The sequence below is a fragment of the Gallinula chloropus genome (assembly GCF_964237585.1).
Source record: "Gallinula chloropus genome assembly, chromosome: 19".
In the NCBI taxonomy this organism is placed as follows: domain Eukaryota; kingdom Metazoa; phylum Chordata; class Aves; order Gruiformes; family Rallidae; genus Gallinula; species Gallinula chloropus.
In genome coordinates, this window is record NC_140104.1 from 1,744,552 (window position 1) to 1,769,638 (window position 25,087).

General features: G+C 41.8%; 1 protein-coding gene across 1 annotated transcript; it reads left to right on the forward strand.

Moving 5' to 3' along the window:
* Positions 1-417: 417 nt before the first annotated feature.
* RABEP1 (rabaptin, RAB GTPase binding effector protein 1) lies at positions 418-24,171 on the forward strand (the record flags this gene model as incomplete). Its single annotated transcript, XM_084273058.1, has 18 exons — positions 418-439; positions 1,259-1,387; positions 3,486-3,689; positions 4,851-5,011; positions 6,411-6,530; positions 8,875-9,010; positions 9,798-9,976; positions 10,898-11,023; positions 12,813-13,280; positions 15,579-15,683; positions 16,450-16,566; positions 17,666-17,764; positions 19,161-19,301; positions 20,048-20,237; positions 20,526-20,581; positions 21,424-21,522; positions 22,081-22,197; positions 23,535-24,171. 18 exons carry the CDS (start codon positions 418-420, stop codon positions 23,634-23,636), a joined length of 2,571 nt encoding a protein of 856 aa, XP_084129184.1. The 3' UTR covers positions 23,637-24,171.
* Positions 24,172-25,087: the final 916 nt, after the last annotated feature.

Sequence of the window (25,087 nt, forward strand, 5' to 3'; positions counted from 1 at the left end):
TTTGATGCTGCTGAAGTCACGCAGCCTTTGTGAAAACACAGTACTACTTGCTTTTGGTGGGAAGCGTGTTGGGTATGATATGTAAACACTTCTGATGGATCAATATTTAATGTATCTAGTCTGTGCTACATAGCAGCTATAACTGAAGTGACTCAGCTTGCAGGACAAAGTTGGAAGTTGTCCATAAAGTGCTTTTGCAGAACAGAGAGAGAATTGTGCAAGAGGAACATTATTTGCCTGGTGCATTGCAGCGTGGAGATGGATTTTGTTCTAGCTCATCTGTCTTTTGTTTCTGTGTTGTATTGGAATTCTGAGGTGTGCAGTATGAAACTGTGCAGTATCTAAACCAGATGTATGTTTTGTGAGGTGCAAAGATGTTAATATTGCACTTGAAGATCAACAGTAAAAGGTCATGCCATGTGGGATCGTTATACCAGTGGTATGTTTTTCAATAATAACTGCATTGTTTTCAATAATAACTGTGTTGTAGCAATCTTCATGTGCTTTGTGAACATCTTAATGTTCTCTTTTGTTGCTGTTCTACCACCAGATCAACTGCTGATGTGGTAAATACTAGGAAACAGTGACTTGAATGTGTGCCCTTGAGGGTTTCTACCTGCTGGAGATAAACAGAGTTTGTTCTTACCATCAGTTTCTTCTCCAGACATTGTGGTCATCTTCTGTCTGACTTCTCCAAGTATAGTCTGTTTCACCTTCTGGTGAATGTGCAGAAAACAGGAAAGTTGACACCTAAATTTTAAAGTATGAGTTTGTCTGTGCTTTGTTCTTCCACTGTTGTTTGCTGAGCAGCTGCCACTTTGTTCACTTTGACCTCAGCCTTTGAGAACTTGGTCCTTTGTTGCTGAGCCTTCACATGGTGTTCCCGTGCCTTGTGACTCAATTCCCAGTGTTTTGGAAAGAGGGACCAATAGAAAGAATTCTGACACTGGGGGTTTTTTCCATTTCTTCCCTCATAGCATATAGAAAATTCTGTTTTCCTTTGAGAGATTGGTTGCTTTCTACAGAATTTCCTTCCTCATACACCTCTAGTGCTGTGAAGATCTCTAATTACAAGTTGGTGCAGCATTCTAAGAAAACTTACCTTCCGTTGTTGCTCAGTTGTTCTGATGCATCATGGGGCAACAGCTGAGCTAATGACTAAAGATATTTTTAAAAGAATAAGCCACAAACCTCAAACTTGCAGAATGGGACGCCTGAACTGTAGTGTGATGTGTCTTACCTTCTGTTTTATTTTTAGTCGCTCTTCTACAGCGGGTAGCAGAATTGGAAAAGGTCAATGCAGAATTTCTGCGCACAAAGCAGCAACTTGAGCAAGAATTTAATCAAAAGAGAGCAAAATTTAAGGAGTTATACCTAGCTAAGGAAGGTAAGTTCTCAATTCTCCGAATTATTCTGAAGTTTATTAAACTGCATCTTCAAATAATCTCTGAATGAAGAAGAACCTTTGTCATGCCAACTGCTACTCACTGCTTGCCCATGTGCATCACGTGCTTGTTTTTTTGTTGGGTTTTTTGTTGTTTTCTTTGGTTTTTCAAGGATAATTAGGATCTAAGGGACTTTTATACTGGGATAATCAGCTGCATATCCAGTGTGGTCAGTGGGATAAGGGGTTGCTGTTGGGTTTGATTTGCCAAAGGCAGGAAAGTGACAATAGTCTTTTAAACATACAATAAAAAGTAAGAGACAAGCAAGCAGAGAGGAGGATTCAGTAGGTGCCTAATTAGCTTGAATGGATCTTCAGAGTTAAATTGGAAGATTTACCTGCATGGATTGGAGTCAGCAGAGCAACTTGAGGTACATGCTGAAACACCACCACTGGGTTGTAATACTTTCTGAAGTCGTGGTGTGCTCGTTCTTTCTCAACAGCAGCTGATCTGGTAAGTGGATAGACACAGTCTAGCTGGTGTGCTGTTTGTGGCTGGCTTTTTTAATGTAATGTTAATTTGTCTTAAACTTCCACCTGAGGTAGAATGTAAGCAGACAAACATTATAAAAGTTTTAATACCAGCCAAGGGCATCTATTTCAATAACACTCTTCATAGGAGAATTTGAACCATATGAGCTCAAATATCTGATGAAGAATTGGACAGTAGAGATAGCTGTTGTTCTGAGAGCCAAATCGATTTCTTTCTAATCCCAATGATTTTCCTGTCCTTAACATAGGAAAGCAAAGCCAAAAAATAATGTATTAAGACTGCAGCTGCTTGTGTAAGCTTATGAGAGCAGAAATACAACAGGCATAATGAAGATCAGATCATACAGAAGGCCTGTTTCTTTGTGTTTCTAGCAGCTGCTGGAAAGGAAATTTAAGATACAAGATGCCACAGATGAGATCAGAAATAATTCTCCCTTTTTAGAAAAGTCAAAAAATAGAAAATAAAAATAAAATGTGACAAAAAAAAAAGAATTGAACTTTCACATGTACTGAAGTGAAAAGATAACAGAGGAGAAAATACAAGCAATAACTCCCCTCTTCCCCCCCAAGCTTTTTTTCTCCCCTTTCTTCAGAACCCTCTCCTAAACATACACTGGGACTGTGACAACCCATCCTCAACACCAGCCTTTGAGAACTAAGTAATATAAACAGTACAGGATCTTGGGGTCTTTTGCATGGGGATAAATGCCCTTTTGAGTACCCAGTGAGCTCTGGGTTCCATATTCCTTATCGAGGGGTAAGGTGTTGGGCACCAGCATTGATTAAGCATTTTGGTCCTGAGGGAAATACATGGACATAGGTTGCTGTTCATTGTGTGCTAACAGCGATTGCCAGTGAAACAGGCCACGTGGGCATAAAACTGTGTTCTGTGATAGTGCTTTTGGACTTAATTCCATAACATATACCTTCAGATGAACCAAAACCTCAGGAGGCTAGTGTGAAGTTAGTTTAATTTCCATTTATCCTTGCAGTTAGAGAACTAGTGGATGTTCCATTGAGCGTGTACATTATTTTGTTTGCTGTCAAAGGTCAGTTTTAGCAAAGCCAAGGTGAAGAGTAAATCAGGCTGCATAGTTGTCACATGTGGGCTCCACATAGTGCTTAAGGAGTGTTTCTGTTCAAGAAATATGAAGTATTGTGTCTGAATTCAGGAGAGATGTGGGAAGAACTGTCTTCCTGTCATTCTTGTCTTTTCCAGATTCATTACCAGGATTAGCTGAATAATAAACTAAACGCACAGTTCACTTCCACTGGGTGTGTTACTGTGTAGGTTATGTCCTCAGTGTCTGCTCTGTGGCTGTGGCCACGAGAAGGTACTTTTTCATAAAAGGCAAGGGCAAATGAAGTCAAGAAACACAGCATCCCTCAGAGACCTGCTCAGGTTTGTTCAGTTGTTAGGGGTTGATTCTTCAGTGTCAGTGCTTCCTTTGTGCCCTTGTTGGAACACTGTTCTCTGCCACAGAAACTATGGGTAATCTTCAGATAGAATTTATTAATCAAGCTAAATGTGAATAATATTTCTTTTCAGAGGACCTGAAAAGGCAGAATGCTGTGCTCCAGGCAGCACAAGATGACCTGGGACAGCTGCGGACCCAGCTGATGGAAGCTCACGCTGAAATGGAGAACATCAAGGCTATAGCTACAGTCTCTGAGAACACCAAGCAGGAAGCTATCGATGAGGTGAAGAGACAGTGGCAAGAAGAAGTAGCGTCACTACAAGCTATTATGAAAGGTAACCACAGGGCAAGCTGCTGCTGCTCAGAGCAGACACCTCTTTGGTGTTCAGTGAGTTGTACCCGCTCTTGTACAGCGTTTGGAAAGCTGCTTCTCAGGGCTTGGCAAAACTGGGCTACAGAAGTGGTAGATGAAGTGTAGTTTGAGTTTGTGAGAAGCAGCTTGGTGGCTCTTGGTAAATATGAGGATAGAATTTAGAAAGAGTTGTGCCACTGGGAACTCCCACATGTTATGCAAAGCATTTCTGAGGGATTATGAAGGTGATACTTCATCCTTCCTCAAAGATAGGTATAATGCCTGTAAATTGAATGCTCTGAAAACAGCTTCAGGCTAATAGCAAGATTCTCATCTCTCATTCTCTGTAAACCTAGTTCTGCTGTCAGTTAAGTGTCCCTCCAGTGCTTTCTCTTGCACTTGTCCACAAGTGGCTGAATATGCTACTCTGTATCAGTCATGGATCTTTTGCTGGTTTTTTTTTTCCCTTTCTTTCTAATTCTGAGCTATTTGTTATGTTTGCATGTTGCACAGCTGTTGATGTTGTGAGACAAGCAATGTGCAAGGAACAACAAACAGGATGTAAACTGGAGACAGACTGTTGCCATAATGGGCTCTTTTCTTAAAGGAATCACAGTTATCCCAAGCCTGCAGCCTGTTCCAGTGCATTTATTATCTGCATAGATAGATGAACCTAGATCAAGGCTCAGTCATGCCAACTGCTGTACATATGTAAACAAAGAGAACTCTTTACCTGAAGGGGTAATAACAGGGAGATGAAAGCAATGTGAGAAGTTCTAGTTCTGTGGCATTTGGAAGTAAATAAATAGGGTTTTGTGATTTGATGTATTTGGAGGTACAAAATGTGCTGCTAACTAGGATACCAGATATGTGTGCTGTTTTGAAATTAGGAGTCACACAGTTTTGGGGACTTGTTTGTGTTCTAGTGATGGTACAAACTGAGGTGTAGTTCCTTCTGATTTTTTTGCATATGTAGTTGGGTTTTTGAGGCAAAACTCAAAGGGAAGAGAGGGCAAGGGAGAGCTCATTGTTGTCCCAGCTTTGATCGTGTATGATAAATTGTTGGCTGCTTAAGAGATGGAGTTCCTAAAGCACTGTTTTGTAACTTACACTAAAAATAAGTTTTGGAAATGCTGTTTTGTAGAGACTGTTCGTGACTATGAGCTCCAGTATCATCACAGGTTGGAGCAGGAGCGAGCTCAGTGGAATCAGTACAGAGAAAACGTGGAACGGGAAATAGCAGAGTTAAGGCGGCGACTGTCTGAAGGTCAGGAGGAAGAAAACCTGGAAAATGAAATGAAAAAGGTATGTTGGAGTCTAGTTCTTTGGTTTCTGTTAGAAGATACACTGCTGTGGTTATATGTGAGTTCATTTCCATGCCCTGCTGGAATGTCTCAGAAACACACATAGCCCGTTCCACCAGCTTTCAGCTCCTTGTTCATGGAAGTCATTGCCACCTAATCCTGCATTTGAATACCTGAAGGTATTGTACCTGTCTCTGGATTCAGTCAGAGGGTTGCATCTGAGACAGTAGCCTCTAGGACCTGCACTCTGATCCAGATTTAAAACAAGACATGAGTGTAATCTTTTACTAGCTGTCTTTGCTGGTCAGGCTAGGAAAACTCTCATAGTTTGAAACTTGAGCTTTGGGTCACAGTTCTCTGCCTTCCCTCCCCTCCTGAATTCCTCCAGTTGAAGATGGAGAACAATTGAGCATCCTGAGCCTCCACGCGGAAAACCAACCCAGCTGAAGTTGCTTAAATTCTTTGTGGCTTGAAGAGTTTTTCTGTGTTGGATATCTGAGTGTTCTGCTTCTCTCCTGGAGTCTAGGGAAGCTGTTACTTTCACTTGAAATGTTTTTAGCGCATCCATGAAGAAAACCCAGAGCATTGAAGAAATAGGGATGTCAGGGCCGCCCTTTGACATATGTAATTCTGCATTTGAACACTGAACCCTATTTCTCATCTTCATTCTTGCTATTTTTACTTGGCTCTTTCTTTTTTGTTTTTCCTACTTCATATTTATCTTCTCATTCTGTTGTCCTGCTTTGACCTTCTCAGAATTACTTTTAAAAAAACCATGGGGGTTTTGATGAATTGCCTGTGTGTAGATTTGAAATATTTAGCACAGTAATACCAACAACTGGTGCTGCATCAGTAGTAATTTAAAATTGAAAAGTGGCCTTCCAAAACAGGAAAAAGTTACACAGTGCATTGCTGTGCAGATCCTTTTTCTTCTAGCTTCACAAGTAAGTGAATGGTCAAGAATTCATTCTGCATTTCTTGTGGTTCTTTTATTTTATAATTTTTTTTAAAATATGTGCTGTATGGCAGCAAGTTGCAGGACAGCTGGGCCTTTCATAACAGAAAGGCATATGCATTTTGAAATACCTGATGGTAAATTTTCTCCCAAGTCTCAAGAGTATTAGACTTACTGATGTTCTCTTTAAAAGCAGATATTAGTGGCCTAATCCATACATGGATTTAGAATTTAGCTGCCTTCTGTCAATGGAGTAATACTGGCCTGTTGTCATAGAGATGACTGCTGAGCTAAATAAATAGCAATAAGATGAGTATTGGAAGTGGAAGTTTAGTCAGCTGGTTTTGTTGGCATAAAGATTTTCTCCAAATGTCTCTGATAATGGAAACCATTGTGGTGCAAACTATGATAATGTGTTTTTCATCATTTCTTGTATTAACTTCAGGCCCAGGAGGACGCTGAGAAGCTGCGCTCGGTTGTGATGCCTATGGAGAAAGAGATTGCTGCTCTGAAAGAAAAATTAGCAGGAGCTGAAGAAAAGATAAAAGAACTAGAAGCATCAAAGGTGAGGTGGAGGCGTAACCATGTGCTCATTTATATCTTGCATTGTGCTAGTCTGATGCAGACAAGTAAAGATGAATTTTCTGAGAGAGAAGAAGGTGTATTGTGAAACTCTTCATGCACAATTCATCTTTTCTCCTGTAATTCAGATAACATATTTGGCCTATATATGTTTTCCCATCTTTGTTTTGAGGGTTGTGTGTGTTTTTATCATCTGTGCTTAGCTTAAATTGCATGGCTTCAGATCTACTAGTGGAAAAAATTAAAAAACCCTCTAGAAAAATAGCTGCTTTGCACATCTGCAACAGCCTGGCCTTTAGATTAGTGTCATGGTTACAGCCAGAGAAAGATTTGCATTTGCAGAATTCTTTTAATGTACTTCCTTCCAGCATCTGCTATATTTCATTTTCTAATCCTGGGCATAAAACTGAGACAATATCACCAGAATTTTTGTATCTTAAAATTGAAGCAAATCTCGATTCATAGAAAGGGATACCAGTCGTGACTGCCAAGAAATCACTGGCAGTGATACCACACATATCTAGCATTCCTGTAATCTTCAGATATGTCAAAACCCCTGTTGAACTTTGTCTTCAGCTGTGCAGGGTGAATAATAATCTGTATCCCTCTAAGATAGCTGTATTTAATATACTGTTTTATACAGAAATTAAGGTGACTTCTCTAACAGGTATTCTTATCTTGGAAGTCCAAATAGACTGAAATGACAATAGAACTTACCATATGGATGGTTTTAAGATGTACAAATAAATAACCTTCTTGTCTTCTGGATCATTTGCATTTTCATTTAAATAGATGCTCATCACTTGCTGGAACTTTTAATCTTTTTTTCCCCCCCTTGGAGTTCTGTCTGAGCTTTGGGAAAACAGTGTCATTCATTTAGCAGCCTTAATTTTATTTGATTGAGAGTCTGTACTTGAGTGTTTTCCTCCTTCATAGATTGTTTGAGAATGGCTGTGTAGGTCAAATGTTTGTGACTTGAAATTTGAAAAATATTCCTAAGAATGACAGTTCTGTAGGTAGTTCTGCTTTTTCTCTCAATGGAAACAGTACTTCCTTCTCATTGCCAGGCTGGATTTGGGGAAGATGAAGAAATGTGAACCTTCTCTTCTTGCTTGCTCTCAAAATGCCTTTTTTTCCTTATTTTTCTCTTCTTAAGAACTTTTTAGAACTTTTTTGCTGAGTTGGGTTACAAAAATCATAGGTCAGTCTGTTTTCCCTCTTTCCTGGTAGGCAAGGCCTGAGTAACACTCATAGTGTTTCAGCACCAGGAATTGTGCTGGTTTCTCTGTCAGCCCTTTAAAATCTAAGCATGTTCTTCTATGGGACAAGTAAAACACAAGCACACATTTCTTGGAAAAAAGAGAACAATCACTTTATCCATATTTCTAATTTAATGAGGCATTGTTCTTAATGAATTCTCACTTTAGGTAGTGATTCTTGCTAAAGAAAATAATGCAGGTCCTTAATTCTTGCCTGTAGTTGACTCCATTTTTATGTCTGAAGCTGCTGAGAATCCCATTTCAAGTTGCCTTTTTAGTGGAGTGGGAAAGAATTGCTGTTTTGTATCTAGCATGGAGATGTTTAAGCAGAAACTCAAGGAAGTTGTTAAAGGACTTTACAGCACTATAAATGTGCAGGATGCTATTTACATGGTTTATATTACCAGGCTGGCACGTGCAGAATGAGCAATACATGTGGCTTCTCTGGTGGTCATGATGAAATCACTCAGATCTGTTTAAGTCCTCTAATTTTAGTTTTCAGTGAGAAGTAGTTAGCAAAAGAACATATATTTCTCTTGGTTTGGTGGGTGTTTGGTTTCATTGGTTGGTTGTTTTCACCTCGTTCCATCCTTCCTGGGGAAGCAGATTTCTCCATTTCAGTGGCTAAAAGGCTTGCAGACAGAAGACTTGGTGTCTGAAGCTGTCCCTACCATGCATGACAAGTTAAAGCCAAAGGGCTGTCTTGAGCTTTGAGTCAGTGTCTGTGGCTCATGTACTGTCTTGAGGAAGATGAAGTCAGGACTTGCCTGGAAGCTTTTGTTTCCTTTAAAATAAAAACTCTTCTGATTCCTAACTCAAAAAACCATAAAACTGAATAGGGCCATAAAGAAATCTTCCAGCCCATTCCCTGCTCCAAGATCCATTTGTACATGGACCATGTTTGTACATGCACCCTGGGTTGGATGGGGCCCTGGGCACCCTTGTGTAGCTCCAGGCCTGGAGGTTGGTGTCCCTGACTGTGGCAGGGGGGTTGGAGCTCTGTGATCCTTGGGGTCCCTTCCAACCCAGACCATTCTATGACTCTATGATTACCCTCTCTCTCTTCAGGTTAAAGAACTGAATCATTATCTGGAAGCTGAGAAGTCATGTAGGACAGACCTAGAGATGTATGTGGCTGTTCTCAATACGCAGAAGTCGGTCCTGCAGGAAGATGCGGAGAAGCTGCGGAAGGAGCTGCATGAAGGTACCTGTCTGGTGATAATCCTTTGGACCCTTTTACACTAAGGATGCAGAAACCAATACAGCTATTACCCCTTTTCTGATTTCATATTTGAATTGGATTTAAGTAGATTGGGGGGGAGAGGGGAAGAGGGGCTGGGGGAAAGCAGACAGCAGTACTGTAAATATGAAAGCCCTTGAAATGTTTACAGAAGATTTGAATGTGATGGAGAAAAACCAACAGAGCCATTCATTCCCTCAAGGGATGCTATTGAAATTCTGCTGTTCTTCTGGTATTGCAAGCTTCCTTCTTATCAAAGTGATTTTACTGGTGTCTTTTATTTGTGTACAGTTATGAACATTATTTCCATAGCCTGTTGATACATCTCCCTGAGGTATGTCACTTCTCAATGCCAGTGGCAGGATGGATGTGTAAATGTACATTCATGCCAGAGCAGGGCAGAATCACTGCAGAGGAATGAAAAATGGAACCAGCTGTTGAAATAAATAGGGTCATAGAAGACAGTGTTTTGAAACCAGCACTAAAAGAAATTAAACTACTTAGAGTTTGTGAATGAAGTTAAGGCATTAGTCTTCTAATTGGGAAATCATAAACCATCAGTAATACATGCCCCATCACGAGCCAAGATTTGGAATTAATAAAATGGCTTATTTCATCCTAAAAAGCTGATGAGCAAAGCCTGGCTGGTTTTCATTAGAACCACAGTTAGTTGTATTTGTGAAAATGTGTCTCATTGGAAAAGAGGTTAAAAAAGTTCTGGTTGAGAATGACACTGTCTGTTTTTGAATAGTCTGCCATCTCTTAGAGCAAGAGCGACAACAGCACAACCAGCTGAAACACACGTGGCAAAAAGCCAATGACCAGTTCCTGGAGTCCCAGCGGCTGCTGATGAGGGATATGCAGCGCATGGAGATTGTGCTGACCTCTGAGCAGCTCCGGCAAGTTGAAGAACTGAAAAAAAAGGATCAGGTTACTTGCTGCTTCCCTCTTTTTCCTTTTTTTTCTTTAATACTGTAGATTTAATGGGGTATAACAAGTCTGGAAATAACTTTTCCCCAACATGGAATTTAAGTGTGTTTAATATTTTTTTAAAAAAAAAAGTTAGCTGCCAGTTTTAGTAGCAATTCTCCATTTGAGTGACAGCAGACAGTTACAACAGAAACTCTCCATTTGTGCAAGTATTTTAATACTAATGTTTATGGTAACTTTAAAAGTAACGGTGCCAGTGTTATTAAGTGAAAAGGTAATAATATCCAGAAGCGAATCTTGGAGGAAGAAACAATCATCTCTGATGCAAAACATCTGGCTTAAGGATGCTAGGATAGCAAGTTTCACTTCTTTCTAGGTTTTTCCTAGCTCAGCCCTGAATCAAGAGCTTCATTTTAAATTAGCTTATGCAAGAGGTTGAGCACATACTTTACAATTTAGTGTTCTGTAAAGGTTTTCTTTTGGTCCTTTTGATATGTCACACTGTATCATTCAGAGTGGTCAAGGTACCTCTCTCTCACACTTTGTTTTAATGTCCATGCCTGTGTAACAGCTGTTAATTGGACATTAGTGATGCAAATACCTTACCAGGTTCTATGTAACAGTTGTTTCTGTTTCTTGTTTGGTTATTCCTATAGTAGAATTTTGATCTAGGCAATGTGATCTTCAAATACAATTATTCTAGAACCTGAATTGGCCACTGAAGTCAGTTGGGGTGTCTTGTGAAATGAACACTAGATTGTTAACCAGAAGAATCCTTACGTGATAAACCCAGGATTTTAACCAAAATAATCTTTGCAGTGCTGCCTTTGTAGTTTAATTTGTCATGAAAGCTAATGTCATGACTGCTGCAGAAAACTGATTCCCATTTATACATATTCTGTATCGACCACTGATTCATAGGAAGAAGATGATCAGCAGAGGCTTAGCAAGAGAAAGGAGCAGAAGCAAAAAGATTCAGATGATGAAATGAAAGCTTCATCTTCTCTGGCTCATGAAGAAAACCTAACCCAACTCTCTAATGAAGAGGTAAAACAACTGGATAGTTCAAAGCAACTTTGAGCAGTCGTGTTCCTCAAGGTGTTCATACAAATGCAGATGCACACATAGTTTAGTTTCTGTAGCTTATAATTCTTATTAAGCCCTGAAAAATCTTTGGAGTTGCACTTAAATATATCAATCCTAATAAAAATTGGAAGGCAGTACTTACAATCCTGAGAGGTGCTGTTAAAACTGTAATTCCCCTTTGGTGTTCTGGATGTTAACTGCTGTTAAATTCCCTTGGGATGTGGGGCCACCTTCTAACTCACCTAAATGTTAGAATTAAGCCAACACTATCAGCAAGTGTATTGTAGCTACTTTGCCTGCTTGGTTTCTGTACTGTTTAGTACAAAAGCTGTTCAGACAAGGCTGAGATCACAGATGATGAATTTAGCCACTTGCTTAGCATGTGCAAAGTAACATGATGCATGTGTCTGTCTGTATTAAGTTACATCCAGCTGTGGAAGGGGAGGTTTTTGGCCACATCTGTTCCACAACCAAAAATAAGCAGTGCTGGTTTTGGTAGTTTTTTTTTTTTTTTTTAGCTAAGCCAGTAGCTGGGGCTCAGCACCAAGTTTTTGCAGAAGCTGCTTGAGCTGTATTAGTACACTCACAACAGCCAGAAGTGCTGCTGCTGGGTGTCCTTAGCTAGCAAGCCTTTTGGGTGCTGTAAATAGTCATACACTGGGACAAGCTGAAACTGTGTTTGAAATTTGCCTGAGCTTTTGATTTCTGAAGAAGTAAGTCCAATGAGCACACAGATTGTAACTTGGAATTATAAAATATAAATACTATGCATAGTATTTATATTAATGTCATAAAACCAGTACTACATAATGTATTGTTCTAAGCCATTAATACCTATATGGAAGTACCAGCTGCCTGCCTGTCTCTGCTGGATGTATTTCAGAAACTGTTATTTTCCTCAAGAGGCTTGTTGTCAGTGTTAATTTCTTTACATGTCTAATGGCAAAGCAGAAGTGCATAATATATTGAAAAGTATTTTGGAAGCAGTCATGTGCTTTTTAAATGAAGCATTGCTGCTCTCTTTTCAGTGCTAAGATAAACAAAAATAGATCAAGAGACTTAATGTGCCTTATACACGTCACAGGAGAGTGAGTGTGGGTTTTGGTATCAGCATTCCCCAGGATGCCTTTCTATTAAAGCCCAGCCTTTTCACTTTCCAGTTCATTTTATGTACAAATAGTCTTTAAAGAATTTATTCTTTCTCTTACAATATCTTGTCAGACGCTCAAAGCAGAAGAAAGAATTAGAAGAGTATTCACTAGTTAGAGTAGATTTTGAAATACATAACTTTCCATTTACTTCCATGTTAATGTAAAGTGTTTTGATTTATGGAAGACTTCTGAATTTACTTGTGGAAGTGGAATATTTGCCTTCTGTTGTGCATAGATCATAGTTCTAGAAGTGATACTGGCAGTGATCTCTTCGGTGGAAGCAGCGCGTGGTTTCAAACATTGGAAGATGTGAGGTGACAGTGTCCTTGCTGTTTGGCAGGAAGACAGATTCCTACAGAAGCACTCTGTTAACAGAAGACTTTCTTTTTACCTTGTTTGTTTTGTTTTAATTCTAGCTGGTACATTTCAGTTCTTTATCCTTTCCTCTGCCTCCTTATGTTTAGTGATCAGACATTCTTGCCAATGCCAATTCAAATTTGGCTTTACCATGTCTGGCTATTAGTGTGCAGCGTTCCTCCTGTACCGTGCTTCCAGAATGGAGTATATAGGTTTCCTTCTTCCTTGTTTTTCAATTCCAGGTGCATGTAAATAGCACCCATGGCTCAGTCCATTCGTTGGATGCAGACTTGCTCCTTTCTTCTGGTGAATCTTTCAATAAGTCGGATAATGATATGTTTAAAGATGGACTACGGAGAGCACAGTCAACAGACAGTCTGGGGACGTCTGGATCTTTACAGTCCAAAGCTTTAGGATACAACAACAAGGCAAAATCCGCTGGGAACCTGGACGAGTCAGATTTTGGACCACTTGTTGGAGCGGATTCAGTGTCTGAGAACTTTGATACGGCTTCCCTTGGGTCTCTGCAAATGCCAAGTGGGTTCATGTTAACCAAAGATCAGGAAAAAGCAATCAAAGCGATGACACCAGAGCAAGAAGAGACTGCATCACTGCTTTCCAGTGTCACACAGGGGGTGGAAAGCGCCTACGTGTCGCCAAGCGGGTACCGCTTGGTTAGCGAAACAGAGTGGAACCTGCTGCAGAAGGAGGTGAGTACCTGCTGCTGGTATCTCTGTGGCTGCTGCCTGCATGGTAGGTGGCCTCTGCGCCTTGTGGGCTGTCTGCTAGGTGAAAGTCCTGCCAGATTTGCTTTCACAGAGTCAGGTGCAGAAGGAAATAAGTGGCCTCTTATGTAGCTGTTCACTTTTCTCTCTTGGCATACTTCTGTAGGTGAAGTGCATCTGATGTGAACTGCTGGGGGTGACTGGGAAAGTCAGGTTTACTGAATACAGGGTGGTTTTGTGCTTAAGGGCTGGCAGAGGTAGTTGTTAATCTCACAGGTATGTGAGAGGGTGAAAAAAGATGGGAGAACTCAAAGAAAAGGAGAAAAAGGGAAGCTAAGGAAAGGAACTTACAGTGTAGCTTGGGGTGATGAAGAGAGTGCAGCAGATCAACAAAAGGTGCAAGGCTAACAGTGCTGGTGTGCATGCCAAGGAGTTCTGCTGAGGATTGTGTACAGAGTGCAGCTTAGAAACGAACAGCCAAGGTATGTGTAACACCCAAAGCTACTGCAGAGAGAGCTTCAGGAAGCTGTTGGGTACTTGGGCCATCAGAAACCCATTCCTGAGGGTGATAGGCAGCAGACAACACTGTTTCAGTGTGGGTGACCAAGCAAATCAATCATTCCCTCTGGGTGTTCTGCTGTCAGTTTTTCAGCAGCTTCATAGTTTACATCTGGTTTATTGCTGAGAAGAGGGGTATTGTGGGGCTCTTTCAGAAGAGAGGCTGAGGCTAAGGAGCAGCATGTTGGGAGGAGGGAGATAACAATCCAGAATGGATGAAAAGGAAGACAGGATGGGGGTAAAAAAGGCAATGCAAGAATGCAGGGAAAGTTAAGAGGCCTTGCACAGGCCAGATGAGAGGAAGAACTGGTAGTGATACTTTATTTCCTCAACTTGTTGAAATTGAACTTATCTACAAATAATTATTTATGAGGTCTTTCCAAAACTATTGTAAAGTTGCTATTTTTGTGTGGCTACTAATTGCAATATCTGGGGAAGCTAAGAGGTCATGATCTCAGAGCTGAGTTAAATCCTTTTACTCTTGAGTGTCTCCTTGTCCTGTTGACATTTGGATGACATTTTCCTCCAACCCTTTCTTAGAATTCAGAAAAGAAATGCACTGCTTCCCAGGTGTGTCTGGGGGCAGGAGTACAGGCAGGGTATGTGCATGCCACTCTGTGGACAGGACATGGAGCACTGAGTGCAAATTCTCAGTTCAAACCTGACTTGCAGTGTTGATAACATCTCCATTTGTCCCCTTGGGCAAAACCATTACAGCTTGGAAATGGCAGCTGGTTTATTAGTTGTTTCCCACACCTTAAACATACATTTTTTCCCCTCTTGTTTAATTTTTTAAAATTTACTTTATTTCTATCTGTCTCTTCTGCTTTATTCTTCCCCAGTTGTTCTCTGAGCTGATTATTCTCTTCTTGGTCTCCCAAGTAACAAGCAATAGGACAAGAGGAAATGGCCTTAAGTTGCTCCAGGGGAGGTTTAGATTGGGTATGAGGAAAAAAGCCTTCACTGGAAGGGTTAGCAGAAGTGGTGGAGTCCCCATCCCTGATGGTGTTTAAAAGACATGTAGGTGTGTTGCTTAGGGTTGTGGTTTAGTGCTGAGCTTGGCAGTGCTGGGTTAATGGTTGGACTGGATCTTAAAGGTTTCCAACCTAAATGATTCAATGATTCTGCCTCTGTTGTGGAACAAAATTACTGGGAGCCATTGAAAAATACTCAAAGGTCAGTTAGAGGAAGAAAAAGATTGAAGGAAGTCCTGGTCTGATGAACTGGCTTGTTTTTTACTTGGCTTGTGTATTTGAAAAACCCCAAACAAGAAAAATCCCGAACACATGCAGACACCAAGCCAGAGAGCAAAGCCCAGGCACTGTGCTGTGGGGTTTATGATCTGATCTGTACTGTAAAATAATTGCAGGAAAAAATCCTACACTCTGTTGGAAGCTTTTACCTGAGAGGTCTGTTTCTGTGCAGGTAATTAAGTAATACATTTCAAAAGGACACACTTGAGTGCCTTGATGGACTCTTGCATGTCATGGCTTACTGGTTTTGTGCCAAAATTGGGGCTTGTGCCAGGAAAAGCTGATATCCTGCAGCTGATCTACAGTGTCCTTTACTTCTGGAGCAACCCCATCCTGCCATTGTGTGATGCTGATGCTGCCTTTTCTCCATGGTATTCTGTGATTGCACAACACACCCAAGGACATGTAGCACTGCTGCATTCCCCTAGGAATGTTATGCCTTTGTGTCAGGTGACAATTCTGTGTTCTTCAGGTGCAGAATGCAGGGAACAAGCTGGGTAGACGCTGTGATATGTGCTCAAATTATGAGAAGCAGTTGCAAGGTATCCAGATTCAGGAGGCTGAGACAAGAGACCAGGTGGGATTTCTCTTCAAGCTTTAGCAAGACTTTTGCAGTTGTTCATACAGGGTGCAGCACTGGACCATCTGCTGTGGTTTTACGTGTTGGTTTTAACTGGACAATGTCAGCATGCTTAAAATCTGGATAACTTCTGACATTTTATTGATGGAACAGTAACAAGTTATGTGGGTTATGTGGTTGTGAGCACCATGTGTACCTGTTTCTTAAAGATTCACCTTGGAGAACAACTTTATCCAGCACTCTGAGGCTGTGCAGTAAAGGCACTCTTCTGTAAAAAGTGGTGTGCTCATGCTGAAGTCAGTATCTTTCATAATTCATGCTCTAAGATGCTTTTCATGCATTAAATTCTATTATGTTTGATTCTGCAAGAATTGTTAACTGCAAAGGGAAAACTAAAAGGCCTCATCCTGGCATAAAATGACTGTAGAGTATTGGAGGATGTCTGTTTCCTGCCATATACTGAAGAACAGTTTTCAGATGGGTGCAGAAGGCATGAGTCACATTCTGCTCTGAAATAAGTGATTCCAGTCATTACATGGCCGTGGTCCAGTGGGGTTTGAAGTCCCATGTGTCCTTAGAGGTGTAATCTGTGATGCAGTGTGTTTCAGAAGAACAGGGAAGGAACTTCTGGGTTGCATAGGGTTTTGAGGGATTTTCTGTTGTGGTTGGGGGGGGGTCTGATGGGGTTGGTTAGATCTGTGTTAGGGAAAGAAATGCTCCCCAAAAGAATGGCAAATGAAATTATTTTGTTACAACAACCCAGGTGAAAAAGCTGCAGGTGATGCTGAGGCAGGCTAATGACCAGCTGGAAAGGACAATGAAAGATAAACAGGAGTTGGAGGATTACATGAAACAAAGTGCTGAAGACTCCTCTAATCAGGTACAAGCATTTTGTACCAAGATGGTAGCAGTAATGAAATGTTATTCAAACGTTTGTAACCAAGAACCCCTTGTCTTCAGTTAGATATGCATGGGCTACCTGCTGTGGCAACAGCTAAAAGGAGAATTCAGGGGTTGGTTGTGCTCCACCAGAGTCTATCACAGTCTCTGGGTAGGGCTGGAATGTGTCCTAACGTTTCTTCTCTAACCTTGAAACCCATTTCAGAGGAGGTAACTGGAATCTGAGTTGTGTTTGAGTTTTGAAGTGACCTGTGTGTGAAATGACCCAAACATGCAAAAGGAGCCTTGCATCCCTGGTCCCTGTCCTTGCCAGCAGAAGAGTGATGCTGTTCCCAGCCCTGCTCTCATCAGTCCCTGACACCCTGCTTAATGAGTAGCTGAGCAGGAGGCAGTACCAGTAATTGGTCCAAAATCTCCACTAGAATTCTTTAAAGCAATAAAAGCCTGCTGAAGTGATTTTTCAGTTTGAGATGTGAACCTGACACTCCTGAACAGTGGAGCCAAATAGGATGTGTGGTAGGCCTGACTTTGAAACAAGAATTACTTGAGCTGGAAGACTTCCTCTCTTCCATCCCACCTGCTAGTTTTTCCTTACTAAAGAAACAGGCAGTAGACAAATTCTGACTTAGATGACAGGAGTATGTTTATACAGGCTGTCTTTTGGCTGTACCAGGGTGCTCTTATGTAACACTGAATCTGTAGAGTAGCTGAACTGTAAAGTTTTTGAAGAACTGTGCTTTTGGAGAAAGAGACATAAAAATGACTGTCATGTTTAGAGAATTATCTTAGAGAAAATGCAGAAACTTGGGTAGTAGCTCTGCAGTTTCCCTTTAGTCTGAACTAGCTTTCAGTTTGGGTTAGAATTAATTGTTTATTTGTTGCTTAGAGTTTGGCAAATAAAATACATTATTGTATAGAAGACTAAGGGATTAATTACAAATTAAACTTCAGTGGGTTCCTTTGACATTTCAAAGTGGAGCTTAGCAATGGTAACAGGGAAGGGAACTTCAGTGGTTATTTCTTTGTCAAAATCTGTTTCAGGCTTTATATCTTTGTCTGTCTGGGTTTTCTTTTTTAAGATCTCTTTGCTCATGGCTAAATGTCAGAAGTCAGAGAACTTCCTGGGTGAGCTGCAGCAGGCCTTTTCACAAGCAAAGAGGAGTGTCCAGGAGCAAATGGTAAGACAGCTTAAGCCCAGAGATCCCTTGATCAGCACTGTTTGTCTGACCTTTGGAGCAAAATGTGCTTGTCAAAGACTTCATCTTGCTGCCCAGCCAAGCTTGGCTAGAGCCAGCTGTGCACCTTAGCGCCGCAGCGCTCGTACCAAGGCCTGGAGCAGAAGCAGTTTGTGGGGTTCAGGCCCTCAGGCTTTCCATGTGTGTGCACATGGATTAATGTGGAGATCAGTCCTCAGCTCTTCCCCCTTGTTCCCTGTGTCCATTCCATTCCCCTTCAGTATCTTCACCACAGATTTGAAGAGAGTCGACTGTCTCAGGGTAATTTTTTAGGATTCATCACTTTTTACACTAGTGATGTTTTTTCAGGAGCTTTGGAGATGAATGTTCAGTGTTTTTACAGGTCAGACTTAAAATACCAGCCCTAACACTCAGGAAGAGATATGTATGAGAACCTACTTCTGTTTTTTTAAACTATTTTGAGCATCTTGTAGGAATTAAGGCAGAAAACTGGATCTCATTTCCTAGGGCAGACCGAAGTCTCTAACTTACTTAAAGCAATTCATTCCCTTCTATAGCAGGATCACATTTTTCTTTTTGCCTCCCTTGCACAGTGTTTGTTCTGGGGAATCCCTGTGTGGCACTGCTGGGGGCTGGGATTGTCTGCAGGACATCAGGACATTGCTTGCAGAAATGTTCTGTTTGGTGTAACCTAAATGAGATGCAGATTTGGAACATGTATTGACCTGAATATGCTTTTCATGCTGTCTACCTGTAACACAAAGGGCAGCCTCTGTCAGAGTTCAGGTCTCTGCTTCCCTGTACCAAAGCAATCATCCCTCTCAGAAAAATGCACTGGCTTTTTTTTCCTGTTGTAATGCAAGCAAACCCATGGGGTTTTAATCTCTCTTCTTCACAAGGGATCAGCTGGTTTAATGTTTTCCTCAAGACAGAGGGAGGCAGAGCCCTGCCATGGCACATTTCAGGGTGAACGTTTGAGGGTTTTGAATAAGCAGCTCTTACAGCTGAGCTGTTGGGTGATTTTAATAAACATCCCTACCAGTTCCCCAAATCACTGGTGATTTGTCACACCCCACTTCTTGCCACCCCTCCATGAGCACAGCTGGCTAATGGATACATGGGAAGAAGACTGGGAGACTTAACCACACTGTATTCCCCACTTGTTTCCTTCTGTCTGCCTGGACAGTTAAGACTGATCTTGGCTTCATTTCTGGTGCTCAGGCCAGGCAAGGGAGAGCTCCTCATGTTGATCCTCACAACCACTGCATTTCCTTCTTTATAAAGAATACCAGTTCAGCAGACTTTTAATAGTAACTGGGGCATGAAGAGATCTGAGCATGACCCTGAGTGAGAATTTATGCTTTTCTTTACATTGGAGGCTGTCCTGACACAGTCCAGGGAGCAGGTTTCAGAAGAGTTGGTGAGGCTGCAAAAAGATAATGAAAGCCTTCAAGGAAAGCATAGCTTGCATGTGTCTTTACAGCAAGCTGAAGATTTCATCCTACCAGAAGCAGCAGAGGTAAAACTTTTAAATCATTAACACAAATAATGCACGTGGCTGGATCTTGCTGGAAGAATCCTCTTCAGCAAGGAGTTGACTCCCAATAGCACAGTGACCAGTAACCTGGGTTTTAACCCTCTGAGTCTGGGATGTACAAAACCAGCAGTCTGATCCCACTGTGCCATGCTCCAGGGTATGGGTGGGTAATAACAAACTGCTAACGATGGCCTCACAACAGCAGAGTGTTGGTTTCTCCCAGTTCAGCTGGTTTAAGCTGGATTTTTGCAACTGGGCACACAAGTCTCCAGTCAGCAAAGCTCCAAGGTAGATTCTGACTCAGTAACTTAAGCCAAGCCAGTCACCTTCATTTCTGTCTAGGTGTTAAGACCAGTAACAGTCCTGAGCCTTGAGTAATGATAACTCTTGTCATCCTTTTCATGGCTACTCCCTTACACCTAAGAACATTAAGCTTAAAAGATTGGGGGGGGTAAAGGGCAGGGGGAGAGGGTCATAAACCCAGGGAGACCTGAATCTGTGGGGGGTAAAGGGCAGGGGGAGAGGGTCCTAAACCCAGGGAGACCTGAATCTATACCTTCTCCACATACTTAGGCCAAGCACCCTGTGATTTTAATACCCTCCTGGATGCATGATCTGCTATGGTGGGACAAAGCCCAGGGTGGCATAAGCTTGTCTTTGGTTTGTGTGCTGATAAACACAGTGCTGTGTGTGTCTGGAGATCACAGAGCAAATCTTTGCTGATTCAGGAGCTCCGGGAGCTGATCTTAAAATACCGTGAGGACATCATCAGTGTGAGGACAGCAGCAGATCACCTGGAGGAGAAACTTAAGGCAGAGATTTTATTCTTAAAAGAACAGATCCAAGCTGAACAGTATCTGAAAGAAAATATAGAGGAAACCCTCCAGCTGGAAATAGAGAATTGCAAGGAGGAAATAGGTGAGTGGGGTAAAGCAGTCTCAAAAGAGCTCTGTGAGAAATCACTGAAGTAAGGGGAGACTTGGCTTTGTCATGTGTAGACACATCTGAATTTGAAATACTGCCCATTTTTGATAGCACATAAACCAAAGAGGTGCAGCTGAAAACAAAAGTACAGTCACTTGTTTACCTTTAAGATGTCTTTGATGTAGCACCTGCTCAATTCTTTAAATATTAACAGAAGTAAACAAGCCATGTCCAGTTTGCTGTGGTTTTTCTTGCATTTAAGCTTTTAATTTTTCTTTTCAGCTTCCATTTCCAGTTTAAAAGCTGAACTAGAAAGAATGAAAGTGGAAAAGGAACAGGTAAGGAGCCCTTTCACTGGGAATCTGGGGGTTGGGGTTTGTTGGGGATTTTTGTGTGTGGGTTTTACTAAAAAAGAGAATAGGATTCTTTTCTTTTTTGCTAGTTCTGTCAGAGATGCTGTGTTGCTGTCTTTGACCTCAACCTCTGAATATCAGAGAAAATGAACTTTTATTTTCCCATCTGCCTTTGGGGTGTCAGTACCACTCCCTGTTATGCTTCTGTATGGTGTTCTGTGTGCCCAGTGCTAGGAGGGAAAGAGCTGAACTAAGGAGAGAGTTCTGAAACACGTTACATTATTGTTCCTTTGTCTCTCTGGGATGCTGGAGAGCTGCCTTGTTTGTGTAGATAACCTTCCCTTTCTGTAAGAAGAAACACCAGTTGGACATTTGCTGACTGAAGGCACTGACATGGTACTAGACATTCTCTCTGCTGCCACTCTTGGTATGAGCTAAGAATGTGGCTGTACCTGTGTTGGAACTGCTGCTGTGACCATTGCAAAGGAAATGTGGGGCCGTGCCTGAACTGTGAAGGATGGCATAGCTGTGTTGATGCCTGTGTAGGACTGGGACATGGTCATAGTTCTGTTCCTTCAGTGGCCTTTTGTCTGTTCATTAGTCTGCAGCCTGAATATTGGGTTAACTAATTCCTAACTGACTTAAACAACCTAAATGTCACTTTGGCCATTTCTTTTCAGCTCATAAAAAGAAACAGGGAGAAAGAGATATTATTTAGGTGTGTTCTGTGTCCCTAGGAGAGATCATTGAGGTGCTTTTCTGAGTCTTGGGAAAGATGCTGCCTGTTGGGGATTTTAGTTAATGGTCTCTTTATTATCATTATGTAGTTGGAAAGTTCTTCACAGGAAAACCTGCAGCAGCTGGAGAGTCTGCAGGAAACAAAAACCACTCTAGAAGAACAGCTGAAGAAGGAGACAGCAGCAAAGGTAGCTGTGGTGTCTGGGTATGAAGTGTGTGTACATCTTAGGAGGATGAAACTGTGGGCAGAGAATGTGTCGCTGCATGAGAATGGAAAAGGCAGCTCTTGAGTGTTGCTAAAGCCCAAAGCTTTCTGTGGTTCTGGGGTGAAATAGTGCCCACTGGATGCAGTGTAATCCTCATCCCAATCACCTTGCACCTGGTTTTGTAAGGCAGTGGATCTGCAATGCTGCTGACTTGAGTGTCTCCTCAGGCTTGTGTGCCAAAGCCACAGACTTCAGGGACATGTTCCATTAGAACCCAGGAATCTGCCTGTGTGTGTTGGGGTCCCAGGACACAGTCCTGCTGAAAGACATGGGGCTGCTTCATGCTTTAACCAGTCTAACCATGACAGCGTCTGTCTGATGGGTGGAACCCACTGGGTTTGCAGTTAGGAAAATTGAGGTCTAGAAACTGCTATGGGTTTAATTTCTTGCCAGGACTCTGAGAAGAACCACACTGCTTGGCTTTAGCTTTGCCATTTTTCTGCTGTTCAAGCACAGCATAAAGCATCTCTCTTCCTTCAGGCAAGCCTTGAACAGCTGGTGTGTGAAGAGAAGAATAAGGCTCAGCGGTTGCAGACTGAATTAGATGTCAGTGAGCAAGTGCAGAGAGATTTTGTTAAGCTTTCTCAGACACTTCAGGTAAGGGAAGACCAATGAATTTATAACATCCTGCTTTTGTCTCTTGACTTCTCCAGAGCTGCAGTTGCAGATTCTTTTATGTTTGTATTTCTGGACTATTTTAAAAGTTACTAGTGCAAAAAATTGATCAGGTATTCCTAGTGTTACTTTAGTGTTAAAGCCTGTTGGGGATTTAATTCTGCTGACTTGATTCCAGCCAGTTCTAAGCAGCAGAGAGACACAATTATTGTATGAAAAGGAGCTGTAGAGAGCTGTATGTGATGGAACCCTTAGACTGTAGCATTTCATTGCCCATCTCCTGGTGGGTTTCAGTGTGTTACTTCATAGCAAGTCATTATGGTGCAAATATTTGAGTACAAAGTAAGGAACTTGTACTGTTTGATGTGAATATGTGGAATGGCTCTTCATGTTATGTTTGCTGCTTTCTGATAACGCTGGCTGAAGGTCTCAGCCTTGTTATGCCACTGTTGCTATGCTCCTGTTTCCTCCAAAAAGTGGAACCCCTGGCTGGTTGTGAGATACTGAGAGGCAGCTGAAGGAAGGATTTTGGCTTCTTCAAGGCTAATTCCAGTCAGTCAGGCTGATCTGTCTCTCTGCTGACTGTCCAGAGCAGTCTGTGTGTGCAGGGGGTGTCTCCTCATGGATCCAGGCCAGGCTGGGCTCACCTCCCATGGCTGTGCTGTCAGAGTTTGCACCCTCCCCACGTTCTACCTTACTAGAAATCCTGCTCACAAAGGAGGTCGTGGATTTGAGCCCAGACTCCTGGCAGTTCTGGGCAGTTCTTGGGCAGTTCTGGGGCTTTTCATTTTTCTGTTTCATTTTTCATTATTCATTTTTCCTGTTTCCTGTTTCATTTTTTCCTATTTCCTGTTTCGTTTTTCATTTTTCTGTTTTGTTTTTCCTATTTCCTGTTTTATTTTTCCTATTTCCTGTTTCGTTTTTCCTTTTTCCTGTTTAGTTTTTATTTTTCTGTTTAGTTTTCCATTTTTCTGTTTCATTTTTCCTATTTCCTGTTTCGTTTTTCCTATTTCCTGTTTCATTTTTTCTGTTTCCTGTTTCATTTTTCATTTTTCTGTTTCGTTTTTCATTTTTCTGATTTGTTTTTCCTATTTCCTGTTTCGTTTTTCCTGTTTCATGTTTCATTTTTCATTATTCATTTTTCCTGTTTCGTTTTTCTGTTTCCTGTTTCGTTTTTCATTTTTCTGTTTCGTTTTTCCTATTTCCTGTTTCATTTTTCCTGTTTCCTGTTTCATTTTTCCTGTTTCCTGTTTCGTTTTTCCTGTTTCCTGGTTCCTGGGCGCGGGGGCGGCGCTGACTCACCCGCTGTGTCCCCGCAGGTGCAGCTGGAGCGCATCCGGCAGGCGGATTCCCTGGAGCGGATCCGCGCCATCCTGAACGACACCAAACTGACGGACATTAACCAGCTGCCTGAAACATGACGGCCCCGGCGCCCGCCCGAGGCCGCGCCGGGGTTTTTAACTCATCTTTATAGCGACATTAATTATTATTTAACTCTAACCGAAGGAGCAGGAGGCGCCGGGGAGCCGTGGCTGGGGGGTGTTTCTAGAGGGGGAAATGGTTTCGTGCTGGGCAGGCAGAGCGCACGAGGGAAACTTGCAGGGTAGGAAGGAGAACTTTCTCATGGAGACACTAATGAGCGTGGTGTTTCGTGTTCCACTCGGTGGGATCAGTCCTTACAGTCTCAAAAACTCCCCCTCTTTCAGCCAACTTCGTAACCTGATAGAGTTCTGGAACATTCACCCCTTGTCTTCCCCCCCTTTCCTTCCCCCCTCCCTACTACTGTGATCAAAGTAGCTGCTGGAAACCATCTTGTCCCTCCAAAACATTGAAGAGCAAAGTGGTTGAAGTTTTTCTGTTTGAATAGTCAGTAACAGTATTCAGCTAGCAGAGAGAATGAGGTGTAGAGTATGCTGTATGAATATTTTATATTAAAATATGACTTTATTAGCAGGACACTGGATATTGAGCTTATTTCATAACTCAGTACTTTTTTTTTTTTCCCCTTTTTTTACCATTGACTTTGTGTTGAGGAATCTGATTGCTGCTGAAATGTGTTGGACATGGGTGAGCTGTGTGTCTCCTGAACAGAGAAATGCTGATCCAAAATACTGAGAAGATGTACTGAGCATTTAGCTCCTTGAAATTTCTCCCTTGATTTCTGAAACTGAAAGAAAAGCACAAGAAATGAACTGTTTTGTAATCTCTTCACAAAGGTGATTTCCAATACAGAACTAGAACTACAAGTGGGTTTTTTTCTCTCATCTCTAAAGCTGAGCAGCACCATCTCTTCCATGTGCACGGTGGGATCACAGTGGTTTCATGTACAGTTGATAAGGCTGGTGGTGGGAACTGAGTTCTTGAACCAGCCCCCTGCTGCCAGCTCAGTGAAGAGGATGGAGGCTGGAGGAGCAGATCACTGCTGCCCAAAATTTACAGCTTAGATTTTGCTCCATTGCTCACTGGTTGTTTTATTCACATACTTGGCCGTAGGTCTGAAGGTGATGGAGACAACCCAGAAGTGACAGAAACTGCTCAAACTGTAATGCAGACAACTGCATTTTCAGTCCTTTATTCTGCTACTGACAGAATTCAAACAGGGAAGAGGAATGCCTTAAAAACAGCCAGAAAGAAGCCACCCCACTCAGCTCCTTGTCACTCACTGCCAGACTTAAAGCGGTTTATTTGCCTGAGCAATTAATTCCTTTCATAATCCTGACACCCAAAAGCCACTTTTCCTGCTTCAGTAATCACTGGAGTAATAGATGGTGGAGTTGTCATCTCCTTAAGATCTCAAGTTCATTTAGAAGTGAAATTGAAATGTGGCTCAGGTTCCTTCTCATTTGGCTGTTGCCAGATTTGGGTTTTTTTT